Source organism: Pleurodeles waltl, chromosome 4_1 (genome assembly GCF_031143425.1).
Source record: "Pleurodeles waltl isolate 20211129_DDA chromosome 4_1, aPleWal1.hap1.20221129, whole genome shotgun sequence".
NCBI lineage: Eukaryota > Metazoa > Chordata > Amphibia > Caudata > Salamandridae > Pleurodeles > Pleurodeles waltl.
In genome coordinates, this window is record NC_090442.1 from 1,017,103,837 (window position 1) to 1,017,121,945 (window position 18,109).

General features: G+C 43.5%; 1 protein-coding gene across 8 annotated transcripts in view; it reads left to right on the forward strand.

The window, feature by feature from the left end:
* Positions 1-18,109, forward strand: part of CADPS2 (calcium dependent secretion activator 2) — a 1,861,089-nt gene that overhangs the window by 1,283,350 nt on the left and 559,630 nt on the right. For all 8 annotated transcript variants that reach the window (XM_069229895.1, XM_069229888.1, XM_069229890.1 and 5 more), the window contains exon 17: positions 8,651-8,754. In XM_069229895.1, coding sequence (XP_069085996.1) covers positions 8,651-8,754 — 104 coding nt within the window. The remainder of the gene's footprint in view (positions 1-8,650; positions 8,755-18,109) is intronic.

Here is an 18,109-nt window from a genome sequence, read left to right on the forward strand (position 1 = left end):
TGCTTGGATCTGGGAAAGTGTTGGTCATACCATCTCGAACTTCACCAACGCCAGTCCAGATGCCGACTCTCCTGGCGCTGCCCATGTCCCCAAGCAGCACCATTCTCTTCCCCATTGCCAATTCCAACACAGAGCCAGATGGGCATTGTACAATGCCCTTTAGGGCGCCGACAGGAGCAGTACCTCCTATGTTGGATCCTGAGCTCCTTTCCTGTGGGCAAGGTTTTGGTGCGGAATGAGAGGGGTCGCTTAACCATTTAGAATACCAGCTCCAAGATCCTATGAACTGGTTATGGACTTGGATGAAGCCAGTGGCCTGGATACCTCCCCAGACACTAGCATGCTTTCTCCCTCTCCCATAGCTACAGCGGAGGCAGCGTCCTATTCTATTGTGGTGTGAAGAGCAGCTGAGGTCTTAGACCTTGAATTGCCTTTGATGGCAGTCAAGACTAACCTCCTGACAGAGGTGCTACAACCTGGAGCTTCATCCTCTGAACCCCTGCTCCTCTTTAATGAAGCCCTTACAGATGACCTACTGGGTACCTGGTCCAAACCCAGCATAGGGGCTCCTGCAAACAGGACAATTGATCGCAGCCATCACCCTGCTCCGGGTGACCCAAGTTCCTTTTGCAACACCCCACCCCTGAGAACTTGGTCATCCAAACCTCTATCTCCCAGGGCTCGTTCCCTTCCGCAGCCCTGGATATTGAATCCAAGAGTCTGGACACACTTGAGAAGAAGAAGTTTTCTTCTGACAGCCTGGCATTTTGGTCCGTGAACACTACATGCCTTTTCGGCTGTTATTTCCACACGCTGTGAGATATGGTTGTGCAAGAGCTGACACAGGTACCAGAGGAGGCCTGGGCTATACTTTTCCTAAGCAGTTGCTGAAGGATGAGATGCAGCAAAGTTCATGATCCAAGGTGGACTGGACATGACCGACTCACTGAGTAGAGTGGTTGCATCAACAGTGGCCCTCCGGTGCCACATCTGGTTGAGGACATCCGGCTTTTTGGGGGATGTGCAAGCCAATCTTGAGTATATGCCCTTTGATGGCATACATCTCTTCAGAGAGAAAGCAGACTTGGCGCTCAAGCACTGAAAAGTTTCTCGTGCTACTGCCAGGTCCTTGGACCTCGGGTGGCCCTTCGTCCCCCTCAGTCTACTTTTTGCCCCTTTATGGCTACAGAAGTAGCACGCAACCACGTCCATTCAGATCCAGCCACAATGCCCCACATACTGCCCAGCCTCTGTGTGGCCGGGGAAGTGGAATCCACTGTCCTCATGAATTTGTGAGGCAGTGGTCTGGCCAGTTAGCCTCTCCCCCCGCAACTACCTCCAAACCTTCCTAGTCTGACTCTTCCCCACCAGGGACCAGTCAGAGGCAGGATTCGCCATTACCTGCTCTGCTGGCAATCCATCACATCAGACAGGTGGGTTTTGCAGAGAGTCCAAAGGGGCTAGTGCCTCCCCTTCGAGATTACCCCTCCATCTATGCCACCCTGTTACAATCGGATGACGGAGGATCACTTGGCATTTCACTGAGAGTAATTTACAACTCTTTTGGCCAAGGGAGCCATATAGAGTGTTCCTGTGCCAGAAATAGGTTGTGGTTTCTATTCCCGCTACTTTCTGCTACCCAAAATGGACAAGGGCCTCCACCCTATTTTACACCTTCGGTCCATTGATCTCTTCCTCAAGAAGGCAAAGTTCAAAATCCTCACTCTGGGTCAGATTTTATCTGCCCTGGAACAAGGAGGCTGCATGGTATCGTTGGATTTGAAGGATGCTTATTTCTTTATTCCCGCCCTGTCTGCTCACAGACGTTACTTGCAATTCACAGTAAGCCAAGAGCACTTTCAGTTCACATGCTCCCTTTTGGCCTTACCAGCCCCCCTTGGGTGTTCCCCAAGGTGACGGCAGTGGTCGCAGCTCATCTATGCAGGTCAGGGGTTTTTTCTTCCCCTACCTCAGCGATTGGCTGTTGACGGGGGGCTCACCCCAGCCTGTTGTCTCCCACCCCCAGACTACAGCTGACCTCCTGCATTTTCTGGGGTTCACTATGAACATGCCAAAGAGACACCTGATTCCTTCTCAGACGGCTCCTTTCATCAGAGCTGTTCTGCCGTTTCAGGCTTATCCCCCAAGCAGCAAATCCAGCATAGTCAGGCTATGATGCCAATGTTTCAGCCTCTATCCTGGATTTCTGTGAGAATGACAATGAGGTTACAGGGCTTCATGGCCTCCTGCACCCTGCTGGTGACTCATGCTAGATGGTATATGTTGTGTCTGCAGAGGGACCTGAAATTCCAGTGGGCGCAGCATCAGGGGAATCTCTCCAACATAGTCCAGATCTCGGAGGGAACTGCGCAAGATCTGCAGTGGTGGTTAATGAACCGTGATTGCATCAGAGGCAGATCCTTCTCCCTTCCCCAACCAAATCTGACAGTAGTGACAATTGTGTCACGTCTTGGATGGGACAGCCATCTGGGAGAGGCGGAGATCAGAGGCATCTGGTATTCAGAGGAATTCGGACTCCACGTCAATCTGTTGGAGCTCCATTTGATCAGGCTAGCGTATAAGCATTTCTTCCCTTTATCAAGGGGAGTATAGTGTAGGTGTTCATGGACAATACCACTGCCATGTGGTTCTGCAACAAGCAGGGTGGGGTGGGGTCGTGGACCCTTTGTCAGGAGACTGCACCTCTGAGCATGGCTGGAACATCAGGACATTTTCTTGGTGGTTCAACATCTGGTGGGATCTCTGAATGACAGAGCGGACAAACTCAGCCAACAATACTTAGTCGATCACGAATGGCGTCTCCATCCAGAGGTGGAGCAAGGTCTCTTTGAGCTGTGGGGAGAGCCTTGGTTAGATCTATTTGCCTCTTCAGAGAATGCACAATGTCAGCAGTATTGCTTTTTGGAGTTTCTAAGGCTACAATCACTTGGTGACGCTTTTTGTCTCAAGTGGAACTCAGGCCTCTTGTACGCCATTCTGCCCATGCCACTTCTGCCCAGAGTACTCAAGAAGATCAAGAGCGGCCAGGCCCAAGTAATCCTTGTGGCTCCAGACAGGGCACGAATAATCTGGTATCCCAAGCTACTGGGCATGGCAAATGATCATCTGATTAGACTGCCCCTTCGGAAGGATCTTTTATCGCAGCTGCAGGGGAGAATTCTCTACACAAAACTGTCTGTGTCCACCTTTTTATGTTGAGATTGAGTGGTGGCAGTTGACGTAACATAATCTTGGCAGCCAGGAGTCCCTCCAGCAAATCGGTATACATCTGTAGTTGGAAGTAATTTGTGGCATGGTGCACGGATAAGTCTGTTAACCCCTTTCTGCCCCTCTTTCTGAGGTTTGTTGTTTATCCTTTCTCTGGCCTAGCAGGGCTCTGCTTTGGGCGCTCCCAAAGGTTATTTGTCTGCTTTTTGAAGGTTTGCCTGATCAATCTTCCTTGTTTAAGTCTCCTATTATAAATTGGTTCCATAAATGCTAAACTCATATGTTTCCTCCATCCCCATTCACTATGCCCCAATGGGATTTGAATTTGGTTCTGACATTTCTCATCTGGGCTCCTTTTAAGCCTCTTCACAATTGTATTCTCAGGCTTCTAATATTAAAAACAGCCTTCCTTGTGGCCATTGCATCTGCACTGTAAGTGAGTTCCAGGTATTGTCATCTAAGCCACCCTACCTTTCCATCTATCCTGACAAAGTGGTGCTTCACACACGGCTTCCTTTTTGCCACAAATGGTCACACACTTTCATGTAGGCCAATCCATCACCTTGCCTACTTTTTATGCACACTCTCATCCTTCTGAGGACGCTGAAAGACTCCACCACCTGGACCCAAGAGCGTTGACATTCTATCTTGATCGTACTAAAGAGTTCTGGGTGGATAATCGACTCTTTGTTGGGTATGTGGGTGCGAGAAAAGGTCGGGCTGTGCAGAAGAAAACCATCTCTACATGGGTCTTTCTCTGCATTAAAATGTGCTACACATTGGCTAAAAATCAACACTGAAGGGTTTGCACGCTCACTCTACCTGAGCGACCATTCCAACCACTGTGTTAGCATGCGGAGTTCCAGTCCTAGACATGTGTCAGGCAGCAAAGTCGGCATCCCTGCACACGTTCACCAAACATTACTGTCTGGACAGACAGGTCCGAAGGGACAGATGCTTTGTCAGTCAGTCCTGCAGGACATCCTGGTTTGATCTTGGTTTGCAGACCCTCCTCTAGGGATGTTATTGCTTGGGTATCTATTCTGAGGTAACTAATCTGCAACTAGAATTTTCTAGCAGATGAATGAGTACTTACCTTTGGTAACGCCTTATCTGGTAGAGACATATTCTAGTTGCAGACTTCTTACCGAACCACCCATCCCCCCATCCTGTGAACTGATTTCTAGGGACCGGGACTTCCCTTTCAGGGCCCTAGTTTTGATGCACCAGCTGTCAGAGTTCTTCATAGCTGCAGACTTCTGGTGTAGAAAGGTAGGAAAACAAACTGATGTCAGTGCGCTGGGGTGGTGCCTATATAGGTCCCGCAACATCATAGCCGGTGGGCACGTTGCAGATGGCGGACGTGGAGCTGACCAACCCCACCTGATGGCACGCAGGGGTACTGCTCAAGAAAAAATTTCAGATCCAGGCTGACACTTGAGGGAAATTCTAAGGGAAGGAATCTGTAACTAGATATTGTCAGATTAGGTGTTACTGAAGGTAAGTAATGTGCTCAAGGTCAGATTAGGATGGCACTACCACCAGCATGAGTCATGTTTTCAGATACACAAGCAGTGGGTGCCTTAAGATAGGGAAACATGTTTGTATGCTAAGCAGCGGGCATTCTCATTTCAACAGCAAGCCTAATAGGTAAATTCATGCTGGACACAAAATAGGTTGACTAGGGGCGGGATAATCAATCAAAGTCTTTTTCCAGCCTGTAAGAAATTGAGTTACTGGTTGAGGGGGAATGAAACCCTTCTCAAGCAGAAACCACAATTCTTCTCAGGGTTAAGTAACTAGCAAACCCTAAATTAACCTGTGCTCAACCCTCAGGTAGTTTGGCATAGAGCAGTAAGGCTTAATTGGGAGGCACTATGTAAATTATTTGTGCAAAACTTCAAACAGTACCAAAGTAAAGAGACACCACAAAAGAATCCCAACAGATGTGGAACAATAGAGTACCTTTTAATAAATAAAACAAGACAAAAATGACAACAATCCAATCATTAGAACCAGAGATATGCAGGTTTGAAGTTTACAGTGGAAGTAGCACTAAAAAGCACAAAGTGCCAACTTTGGGTAACTGGTCGCGCCGGAGTGGAATAACATCACAAGTTCAGGCTTACTTTGATGGAGTATGGCTGGCTAAAAGTACCCACTTAAGCCTTTTGAACAAAGTACCTTAAGTCCTGGTTTGCGGAGCGTTGAGAGGGTCCATGTTGAGCATGTGTCACACAGCTGAAGCGATGTGTTGGTTTGAGATGCGACAAGGCTACAGTATGAGGTCCTGTGTTGTCGTCGAGGATCTTGCTGGTGAGGGATTGCAATGCAAAGTCTAGCATTGAAGGTGCATTGCCCAGTCAAGGTGATGCCTCAGTTCTGAGGAGCTGCGATGCAGAGTCAGGAATCATCAAGGCTGTCGTCGACGTGGGATGTGAAGGCCTGGGATAAGGAAGTGTTGCTCAACGGCGGTTTGGAAGAGGCGACAGGCTGCAATATGGTATGGGTCTTTGCAATGGAACCAATCCTTACAGCAGCGGTGATTTATTGGTTCTCCTTGGGGTTGTGCCACACAGCAGAGGATATACGTCTTCCTGTTAGAGTATCCACAGGTCCAGAAGTGTACTGAAGAGTTGGCGTTTGAGGTCCAATAATTATACTTGGTGCTCTCCCACTGGAAGGTAAGAGAAGCTTATAGAGGTTTCTTTTTTAAATCCCCAGGCATCCTGCTTTCCCTGTCCTGGTTCAATACTAAATATGGGGGGTGTACAGCCCTTTGTGTGAAGGCAGGACACAGCCTATTCACCTGTAAATGGGGATGTGCCTAGCTCTGCCCTCGCATCCTGCCAGTGATTGCCCATCAAGGCACACCTAAGCTCTCTGTTGTGTGTTGGTAGCTAGGAGGAATATGCAAGCCCAGCTGTCAGCTACACCGTCATGTGACCCACAGACGGACTACAGGCACTAAGGGGCTCATTATGAACATGGCGGTCCAGACCATCATGCCGGCGGAAATCACTGCCACCGGCATGGCGGTCTGGACCGCCATATAGTAAACAAAAGAAGATCGCCACAGGCGGCCCTCTGCCACCGCCAGGCTACCGCCGACAGGCAGCTTGACGATGGTGGATTTCTTTCTCCGGAGGACAGCGCTGCAAGCAGCACTGCCCTCCGGATAAAGAACCATTGTTCCTCCAGCCTTTCCCTGCAAGACTGGCGGAAGGGGGGCTCCGGGGCCACTGTGCACAGCCCCATCACGAAGGTCACTGCCTGATTTATGGGCAATGATATGCGCGACGGGTGCTGCTGCACCCGCCACACTGCGGCATTGACGACTGCTCCATGCAGAGCCGTCCGCAATGTCCTGGCCCAGCATTCCGCTGGGCCGGCTGGCAGAAACACTGTTTCCGCCCGCTGGCACAGTGGAATGGATATTATACGACCTACGGGGTCGTCTAGGGGCTGGCGGTCTTTGTTTAGATCGCCAGCATGAACACGGCGGGGAATCCCGCCGTGTTCATAATGACCCCCTAAATGCCTAAAGTAGGAAAATGACAACTTTCTAAAAGTGCAATTTTTTTTAAAAACTGTAATTTAAAATCTGACTTACCATGAGAGGGGATCTTTCATTACAATTCTAAAGACGCCGAACATGAAATATTCACTTGCTCCCATGTGGAAATACAGCTTATCAAATGTAACAAGCTAACTCCAATGTTATACTATGAAAGAGGTAGGCTTAGCAGTAGTGAAACATGAAATAAAGAGTTTTTCCACCCCAGGGACATGTAAGTTACTTCTCACACTTTTGAAAAATACTGCACCCTGCCCTATGGGGTGTCCATGGCCTATCCTGGGGGTAACTTATATGTATTGAAAAGGAAGGCTTAAGTTGGCAAAAGGTTTATTTTGCTATGTCGAAACAGCAGTTTAAAAACTGCACACAGTGTGCAATGGCAGGCCTGAGACATGTTAAAAAGGGCTACTTAAGTGGGTGGCACAATCAGTGCTACAAGCCCACTGACAGCATTTCATTTACTGGCCCTAGGCACATGTAGTATCACTTTACTAGAGATTTATAAGAAAATAAATTATGTCTGTTGGGGTTAATCCAATGTTACCATGTTTTGAGGAGCGAGCACATTCACTTTAGCACTAGTCAGGAGTGGTAAAGTGCACAGAGTCCTAAGGCCACCAAAACGGAGATCAGCAAAAATGGAGGAGGAAGGCAAAACGTTTGAGGGAAGACCTCTCTAAGGTTGTCAGGTCTAACACAGCCTGACTTGGTTGTGCCGATGCTGCCCTGCTGCTTTTAATAGGGACTCACATGGCTACAGGTGCAAGCCTGTCTTGCTGTGTGATGTGGGCCTGATCGGCTGCTTCCATTACACAGATCTGGCCTTGACGTGCTTTCACATTCATTCATGTATTTGGCAGTCCTGGATTTTCTAAGAGTCCATTTTTAGTTCTTGATGAGTTTCAAAAGTCTACTGATCTTGGTTTCTTTTTCCTAACTTCTGTGTTTCATTTTAATCTGATTTATGAATGTTGCATGTTAAAATAAATTAATGTCTCCATAATTTTAGCTTTTATGGAGAAATGACTAAATAATGAAGATCTCATTGTCAATTACTCACAGTAAGAATGCATTCTGTGAGATTGGTATAGGTAGACCATGCGAATCCATGTATAATGGAATAAGTGCTATCACGAAACAATAATGCACAGACTTTGTTATTGTCTATGGTGTGCACATACACCTCTGTGATTAAATGTCGATGGTGCAAAAGCAGCCGTCCTGCTGTTTATTGTGTGGCCCTGATGTGTCTGATATGATTCAGACTTGGGGTAGATTGTGTTGTATCTTGCAGCGGTTTCCACTTCTGTGGCTCGTGCTGGTACAGTTTTGGCTGCCACCTAAAGGTTCATATTCTTCTCATTCTATTCAACTGAAAACCATGCTAGGAATTTAAAGTTTTACAAAACGCGAAGGACGCTAATGTACAAACTACTCATCTGTCGAGGCTGCCCTGGCATTGTTCGTCTGACCTTGAAAATTCAAATGCCTGAGTTGCCGGCTGGCGCTTGCGCGTTAATGCGCGTTTTTGTTCCCCAGTATCTAATCAGAAATACTTTTACTAGTGAAGCCGTGCATTGTGCACGAGGCCTCGGGGGCATGTTTTCCCCAGCCTGCCTCCAGGCGTGATGCTGAGTTGCCTATTTACTAGTTGCAGCTGGTTGTCTTTTGGTGACCTGGTCAGGGCTCTACATTGAGTACAGTCAAAATGTTCTATAGGTCCCATGTAAAGGCAAGCTTTTCACTGCTCTATTCCAGCTACGCTGCACATATTGCTGTGTCTGAAAATGTTCACTTCAACTTAGTTCAATCTTTCAAACGCGTTGTGTCTTTGTCTCTTAGAGACCATGAACCAAGCATCTCCATCAAAAAAACTGGAAGATGTTGTCCAGCTTGCGGAACTCTGCATTGAAGTATTGCAGCAGAATGAAGAGCACCATTCAGAGGTAAGGAGGTGCCCATGAACCCCAGGTTTGTGTTGGAGCACCGCTGCGCCCGCCACACCACATGGTTAGTGCTCACCAGTGCTTAATTTGTAAATACAAAGGTGCCAGTGCCCAGGGCCCTCCTCTTAAACATACGGCTGCCGTAATTAAGTGTGAGAACATGGAATACTGAGGCAGCTTAATCCTGAAGCCATCTTGGGCCTCTTCAATCCACATAAAGCCACTCCCTGCCCCTTCAGCTCACTCTTGCAGCTTTCTACTTTCTCCCTTTGTGACGCTTTTTCGTTTTTCCCTTCATCTGTCTTTCCCATATGTGTCTTTTGCTCGCAGCAAATGCTTGAGGCAGAAAAACAAGCCCGGCCCTCAAAAATAAGTGTCGGTGCTCAGCACCGGAAACAACAAGCACAAATTAAGCATGGGTGCTCACACGAGGAGGGTGACTTGATGCAGCGAACATTCAATGTAGGGTGCGCTGAAGCTTCCTGAGTCCAATAAAATTATAGTTCTGTTTCCAGTGGACATATTGGGCCTGCTTACGACTTTGGTGGAGGGGATTACTCCATCCCAAACGTGACAGATATCCCGTCCGCCCTATTACAAGTTCCATTATCTTGTATGGAACTTGTAATAAGGCGGGGAGGATATCCGTCAGGTCTGGGAGGAGCAATCCCCTCGCCACGGTCGTAATCAGGCCCAAAGCGTTTTAGCACTCAAGAGGTAAATTGTACTCTGGAAGTATTTTTTCGTCATTTTGTCGTAACACACATTAATACTGTTTGCCCAATTGTCTCGCGTCACCGCTGCCAGTTTAGCTATCTATTAAAGATGACCATTTAACCTTTCCAGAATCAACCACCGCTTAGCACTACTGCTGCATTATTTCAAATTACTTTTGATATGTTTGAGCTAACGAAACAATTTTTTGGTTGAGTCATCTACATTATGTAGTAGGTGGTAAATTATGTGGCAAGGGCAGTAAAATTCTAAATATGCGGAAAACATTGCAGCTGCAGATAGACACTATTGCAAAGGAAAGACGACTCTTGGTCAGTTCAGGACACACCCCAAATGATAGATACAATGGAACAATGTAAGTGATCACTTGCTATATACAACATTGTTTTAACTAAGTTCGTTGGCTTTAGCCACAATATATTGATATGTTTCTTCTTCCTTTATATTACTTCAAATGCTTGATTGGAGGCCGTACAATCGCAGCTGCGGAAGAATATGAGCGCTTTCGTTTGTCGTCTTTAATTTTAAGGAGGGGTAAATAATAATACATTTGCCAACAAATGTGCTCATCAAACATGTTTTCACACCATCGTCATGAACCGGCATTCTGCTGATGGTATTACAGTGACGCCAACCCACTAATGCTGCGTTTACCTTTAATAAGAGCTTAAAACTTGGAGAATCCCTGCTTTTACTCATGGAAAGTATAGCATTTCAGAGCTTCCTCAATGAAGGATGCAACTTAAGAACCAACATCGTTTTCAGTAGAGAAGGCGAAGCCATGTTATACCCAGGAGGAGTTAAGGATGTCCTAGTTAGGGGAAAATTGCACACCTACACGGAAGAAGATAGCATATACAGTGGAAGTGGGGGCTCAGTAGGTGCTACAGTACCTATAGAATAACCATGCTGGAATTCAGAGGGTGAATGAGAAAGATACCTTTTAAAAGTATTTTTAATTGGTCACATCTCGTGTGCGTTCAAAGATGGGGATGAGAGGGTTTTGTAAAGTGAAGTATCTGACAATCTTGCAGGGGTGCAGGGAGTGTGAAAGGAAATGCTGTAGGATGTCACTTGTTTAACATGCAGCACAGTTTAAATACTTGTAAATGAACTGTGCAATCATTTCGAAATATATCTGCAGTTAAGGAAGCAGAAATCAAGCACATTTTTCTAATTCTGAAGTGTGATAGAAACAAAGATTTCAGTAGGATCAACACAAATCAAACACTGGACATGTTGATGCACAAATGTTAAATATTTGTTAAAACCCAGTTTTCCCACATTATCGTTTAAGTGCTATGTAGTTTTATTAATAAAACTGCATGCATGTTTAAATTCAATGTTCATTTCAATAGAAAATGTGCTGCCTATAAATGATAGTGTGCTATGACACCATGCTTTAGTATTATGGTTGTGGCAGTGTCTCCAAAATACACCACTGGCTATATACTACACCCTTACCTTTCTCCTGCTGCATGGGTGCTCATTTTCCACCTGTTCTTTCTAGGATGCTTGGATTTTTCTCTATAGCTTTGACATCAGTGAAGTAATGTTGATGACATTATCCCCACTCTGAAAATTGTTCTATCTCCAACAGAAGATGGACACACACCATATTTGTGCTTCTACATACCCCAGCGTTGAATTGAACAGTATGTTTAAAGCCTTTCAAGGCAGGTATCCTTTCATAGATCTGAAGAAGAGCTTGATCTAAGCTCACTTGCAACCTCAGAACAGTAGAAGGCTTCAACTAGCACTCTAAGTTGTAGGACTCCTCACTTTTGTTGTCACACATGTTTAGCAACTTACTGTCCTGCAGTTGTAATCGTGCCTGCCCCCTCCTCCCTTTGAGTGGTGCCATTCCTCACTTGTGACCAGTCAGGTGCTAAGAACTCCCTTTCAAGTGGTTCCCGCCTTGTCTCGATTGTGCAAGTGCAAAGTGCTCTTTTTGAGAAATAGTAAACGTCACTTTTCATCGCAAATGCTTGTTGTCTTGCATTTGAGGTGTACCAACCAAGAAGTGTGATCTTTTACTGAACAGTGACCCCTGTAAGGGATCCAAGCCTGCTGCTTTAAGTCCTATCCCTCATGTCTCGCCTCCATCCTTTGGACATGCATGTGCAGCGTCTTCCATTTGAACCATACCACCTATGAACTCTTTTCTTGTATATCCTTTGGACATGCATGTGCAGCGTCTTCCATTTGAACCATACCACCTATGAACTCTTTTCTTGTATATCCATATTCGATGTCAGTGGTCCCGGTATTCAGTTGTGATCATGGCATTTTTAAGCGGAACTATCCCTCACTTGTGATCTTGGGTTTGTTCCCTACTCCCGAACAGCGGGCCCTTCCTGAGCATGATGGATGCACGCTGCCCAGTCCGCACTATTCTTGAGCACACCTTATGCGGCATCTGCCATGCCCTCACTATATTTTTGATGCCCACCTAGAGAGCAGAAAAACAGCACCCGAAAGAGCTTCCTACCAATTAAAAAACCACAGCATATGCCAGTAACCAGCAAGCAGTCGCTCTCACATAAAGGGGCTCATAAGCTGTACCAAAGTGTATTTTCCAATATATTGAGAAGACATTCACCTATCAACAGGGTGGGCGAAATGTGTGTAAGTTTCTTTTGCGTAATCAAGTGAAGTTACTCAAAATACAAATCTGGCATTATCGTTATATTTTAGCACGAAATGAAAATGAAGGCATGGACTTCTTTCACGCTACAAAAATAGTTCAGAAATCACAAGTGCCACAGAACAAAGCCACTCACATTCTGTTCATCATGTTGTTCCTGTGCTCCAGTGATAGCATATTTACCCAGATGGGCTTGAAATGACACAATGTGTCATAATGGCATAATATTAGGAGTCTCGCATATCAAGCGTAACACGTAATGCCAGAAACTACGCAAGATTACGCCAGAGTAACAAAAACGTTGCCCAGGCCTTATCAATACTGGACTCAAGGATTGTCAAGTGTGCACAAAAGGAAAGCCAGAGATTTTTTTCTGTTCCACAAAACAGTAAAAATGTCATTATAGAAATATAAACTTGCAGCCAATCATACGCGCAGATAAGTCCGAATCATGTTGAATAATGTTATAACTATGATACTTTAAAACATCTGCTTTCTTCTCGCAAAACAGAACTGAGGTTTCACTGGCATCTGTCAAGTGAGAAAGTGCTATGGATATTTTATTTTAAACTACAGAAACAGCTGCTTCAATAATCAGAAACAAGTCCTCGGGGACCGATAGCCTACCTTGGAGTCAACAGCACACTGAACGAGAACGAACATGTATTTTTCCTGAAGAATAGATAGTTTCGTTACAGCAAATTTTTCCTATTTATCACCAGATGTAAACTGAACATAATTGGACTCTATTATATATATATATATATATTTTTACAACAATAATTCTGTTACAAATATATTTTAAATAAATTGCCGTAATCAAACTTATTACCTAAAAAGAGTTCTTTCTGAAATGTTAATGATGCTTTCTTACCCCTCTTCCTACATGAATATTTTGGAAATGTTTTGGAAAAAAGTGGGTACATCCTGAGCAATCATAAAGTTGTAAACCTTTTTCGTGCACGTTTACGAAAGGACCTTGCCTTTTAAATGAGGGGAACTGTGGTCATGCCTAAACAATTTTAACGAAAATGTGCTTAATTAGGCGAAATAAAATATAGAAGTATCATTGTGGATAATAACCTTAAAGAGTAGAGAAGTTAATGCTGCCCTGCTCTTCCCATGGCTAGGGTCCAGGGGCCAGTGGCATATGGCACAAAAAACTGAAACTCGCAATCAGATGGGGAAGAGTTGCTCTCACACAGAGATATTTAAAATAGCAACACAACTCGCACAGTGACACAGGATGAACACGGTTTTATAACTCACGCAGGCTCTTAGGACATAGTAGCATAGCTCACACAGTTACAAGAAAGAAACACAGCAACATAACTCACACAGTGACATGAAGACCACTAACACCAGTGACGCTGTAGGAACACAGCTTCATAATTCAAGCAGTTTTGTAGGGCACAGTAACAGAACTCACACAGTGGCATACATTCACCACAGTAACAGAACTCACAGGGTGGCATACATTCATCACAGTAACATAACTCACAGAGTGACAAGGAAGAAACAGTAACATACACACTCACAAGAAAGGAGCACAGTATCAGAACTCAAACAGTGGCATACATTCCACACAGTAACATAACTCACACAGTGGCATACATTCCACACAGTAACATGACTCACACAGTGGCATACATTCCACACAGTAACATGACTCACAGAGTGGCATACATTCCACACAGTAACATGACTCGCACAGTGACAAGGAAGAAACAGTAACACACACTCACATGAAAGGAGCACAGTATCAGAACTCACACAGTGGCATACATTCAACACAGTAACAGAACTCACAGAGTGGGATACATCCAACACAGTAACATAACTCACAGAGTGGCATACATTCACCACAGTAACACAACTCACAGAGTGGCATACATTCACCACAGTAACACAACTCACACAGTGACAAGGAAGAAACAGTAACAGACACACTCACATGAAAGGAGCACAGTAACAGAACTGACACAGTGGCATACATTCAACACAGTAACATGACTCACACAGTGACAAGGAAGAAACAGTAACATACACACTCACATGAAAGGAGCACAGTATCAGAACTCAAACAGTGGCATACATTCAACACAGTAACAGAACTCAGAGTGGCATACATTCAACACAGTAACATAACTCTCACAGTGGCATACATTCACCACAGTATCACAACTCACACAGTGACATGGAAGAAACAGTAACATACACACTCACATGAAAGGAGCACAGAAACAGAACTCACACAGTGGCATACATTCAACACAGTAACAGAACTCAGAGTGGCATACATTCAACACAGTAACAGAACTGACACAGTGACACGCATCCAACACAGTAACATGACTCACACAGTGACAAGGAAGAAACAGTAACATACACACTCACATGAAAGGAGCACAGTATCAGAACTCACAGAGTGGCATACATTCAACACAGTAACATAACTCAGAGTGGCATACATTCACCACAGTAACACAACTCACATAGTGACAAGGAAGAAACAGTAACATACACACTCACATGAAAGGAGCACAGTTACAGAACTCACACAGTGGCATACATTCAACACAGTAACAGAACTCAGAGTGGCATACATTCAATGCAGTAACATAACTCAGAGTGGCATACATTCAACACAGTAACACAACTCACATAGTGACAAGGAAGAAACAGTAACATACACACTCACATGAAAGGAGCACAGTTACAGAACTCACACAGTGGCATACATTCAACACAGTAACAGAACTCAGAGTGGCATACATTCAACACAGTAACAGAACTCAGAGTGGCATACATCCAACACAGTAACAGAACTCACAGTGGCATACATTCAACACAGTAACAGAACTCACAGAGTGGCATACATTCAACACAGTAACAGAACTCACAGTGGCATACATGCAACACAGTAACAGAACCCACACAGTGGCATACATTCAACACAGTAACAGAACTCACAGAGTGGCATACATTCAACACAGTAACATAACTCACAGTGGCATACATTCAACACAGTAACAGAACTCACAGTGGCATACATTCAACACAGTAACAGAACTCACACAGTGGCATACATTCAACATAGTAACAGAACTCACAGAGTGGCATACATTTAGCATAGTAACAGAACTCACACAGTGGCATGCATCCAACACAGTAACAGAACTCACACAGTGGCACACATTCAACACAGTAACAGAACTCACAGAGTGGCATACATTCAACACAGTAACAGAACTCACACAGTGGCATGCATCCAACACAGTAACATGACTCACACAGTGACAAGGAAGAAACAGTAACATACACACTCACATGAAAGGAGCACAGTAACAGAACTCACACAGTGGCATACATTCAATAGAGTAACAGAACTTACAGAGTGGCATACATTCAGCATAGTAATAGAACTCACACAGTGGCATACATCCAACACAGTAACAGACTCACACAGTGGCATACATTCAACACAGTAACATGACTCACACAGTGACAAGGAAGAAACAGTAACATACACACTCACATGAAAGAAGCACAGTAACAAGACTCACACAGTGACAAGGTCTATACAGTAGCATAACTAACAGAGTAACATGAAGCACAGTAACCTAATATACAACTCACACAGCAACAAGGAAGAAACACAGTAACATAATGCAAGCAGTGATCAGCATCACAGCTACATAATTCACAAAGTGACACAGACCAGTCATAGCACGACAACTTACATTGTACCCAAAAAAGCTGCAACCGCAGACAGTGTTGGAGGGAATATTGTCATATATCTTTCATTGTACTCTAAACTTTGTATTTACCTTCAACAATGTGAGGAGTATGGTAAGGAGACTCAATGTATTACAAAATGAGTGTGTGTTTACAATAAAGGGAGGAAACGCAGTAACATCACAATCAATGCACGGATTATGTGCTCCACATGCAAAAATGCACCTGTCAAAGGACTATATTTGCTGCTTTTGGATGCGTTGTCTGTAGACTGGTTCATAAGGTGAAAAGAAGGGTTAGAGAAGAGATGTACCCGGCCCTCCCATGTCATGACCCAGTCCATTCTTTGCAGACCTATTCAGTGGAAGACATCACTGTTTACAAGGAGGGTGTGATTGTCCGTTGTGATCGAAACTACCATGAAAGAAATGCATTTTATGTGTAATTCTATTTTTATAGATATTTAATAAAAAACAATCAGTGACATGTTACTGGCTACAATAAATATCAAAATCTATATACAAAAATTGCATATCACCCTACAAAAGAACTAAGAGCAACATTTTACAATTGAGATATAGTGCTTACATTGTTAAATAATATGGAGAGGGATAAACGGGAGGAATAAATGTTCTAGTTTCTGAAAAATAAAAGTAAATATTTTGTAACCCTGTTTCAAATATTTTAAATGTTATTTTCAACGAAATTTGAAAACATAAATTATCTGTGCAATTAGATTGTATAGGCATAATTTATTCTCTACATTAAATGCAAGCAGACTACAAAAATACATAAAAAGCTGTTAAAAAGTAAAGGAGTGTCCTTATCACGAGCCTGCTCAAAATTAGAACTGGAACCTGACACATTTAGAAAGAATGGCAATGTGAGACAATTAAAGATATTTTTGCTAGCAAACATATAGCTATTAAGTAAGGACTATCCAGTCTATGTTTATGCAAATTCTATTTCACCACATTTAAAAAATATATATTCTGAGTGTTTTACAAATTGAATTAATGTGCTCAAATACAACCGATGAGACAAGTACAGTTTAGATTGTAACATGACCGTAGAAACCAAATGTGGGGCAAGAAAAAATTAAAATAAAACTCAGTCTATAGCCTTCTATTGTTTTTTATTTTATCCCATCCCACAAGACACCTGCCGGCATGATAACTAACAAGCAATGACTCGATAAGAAGAATAGGGCTCATGCCAATCAATTTCGAGCAGAATTGATGTGGAAATAACCAAATATCACTGTTAAATTGTGTTGCAATATAAAAACTGCTTCGTTCAAAGCCTACTTGGTCCTCATAAAAGTTTGCAAAGACATTACTGTTTTTAGTCATATTAAGGTATCTATTTGTTGCAATCTTTGAAATAAATATATTATGTTGTAGAAGTGCAATAGAACCCTACAGTTATGGTCCCATCACAGTTCCCATAGGAAGTGCGTATCTTGAGTATTTTGTACACCAGTTCATGAAGCTCCACAAAGTTTTCCTAAACTCTCATTCAACCACTTTGATTCAGTCTTGGGGAGTTGCAAGAAAATGTATCAAGAGAAGCAAAATTGGAGAATATCCTAGAAGTATAGCACCCCAATAGATACCCACAGAGAAAAAAACTATAGCGCCTACAGCAAAACCTGGTGGATAAATTGTTGCTAAACATCACTGAGAAGTGACTTGTTCTAACATGTGATTAAGTGAAAACCTGTTCGGAATTGTTTGCAAAAAAACAGTTATAAGACTATTGCATTTGACGGTTGTAGTTGCCGTTGGTAGATGATGATATATGTAAATCGTATTCAAAACTTTACCTTTTTGTTGGGCAAAACAAAGCATTTTCTGAGTTTCAAAACTGCATAATTCACTTTCAATCAGAAGTAAAGGGTGAAACCAAAAAATTAGTAAAGGCATTGAAAATAATATCTTAATGTTGGGACTGTGATGAAAGTTATAGTTAGCTTTGCTCATAGCAAATGCTATTTTTTTTATACCACTGACAGTTTCCATTTACTCTAATCTGCAAAAATCATAATTTATACCCCACACCATGTGCATCACATGACTTCACACAGACCACAGTCTATACCTACAATCATTCTTCCCAAAATTGGTGAATGCTGATGTCATATGTGATCTTGTCAATTATATATCATTAGTATTGTAATTAATAGTGAGCAAATATAATAACTGGTTACCTGGTAATAAATATTCCAATACAGCG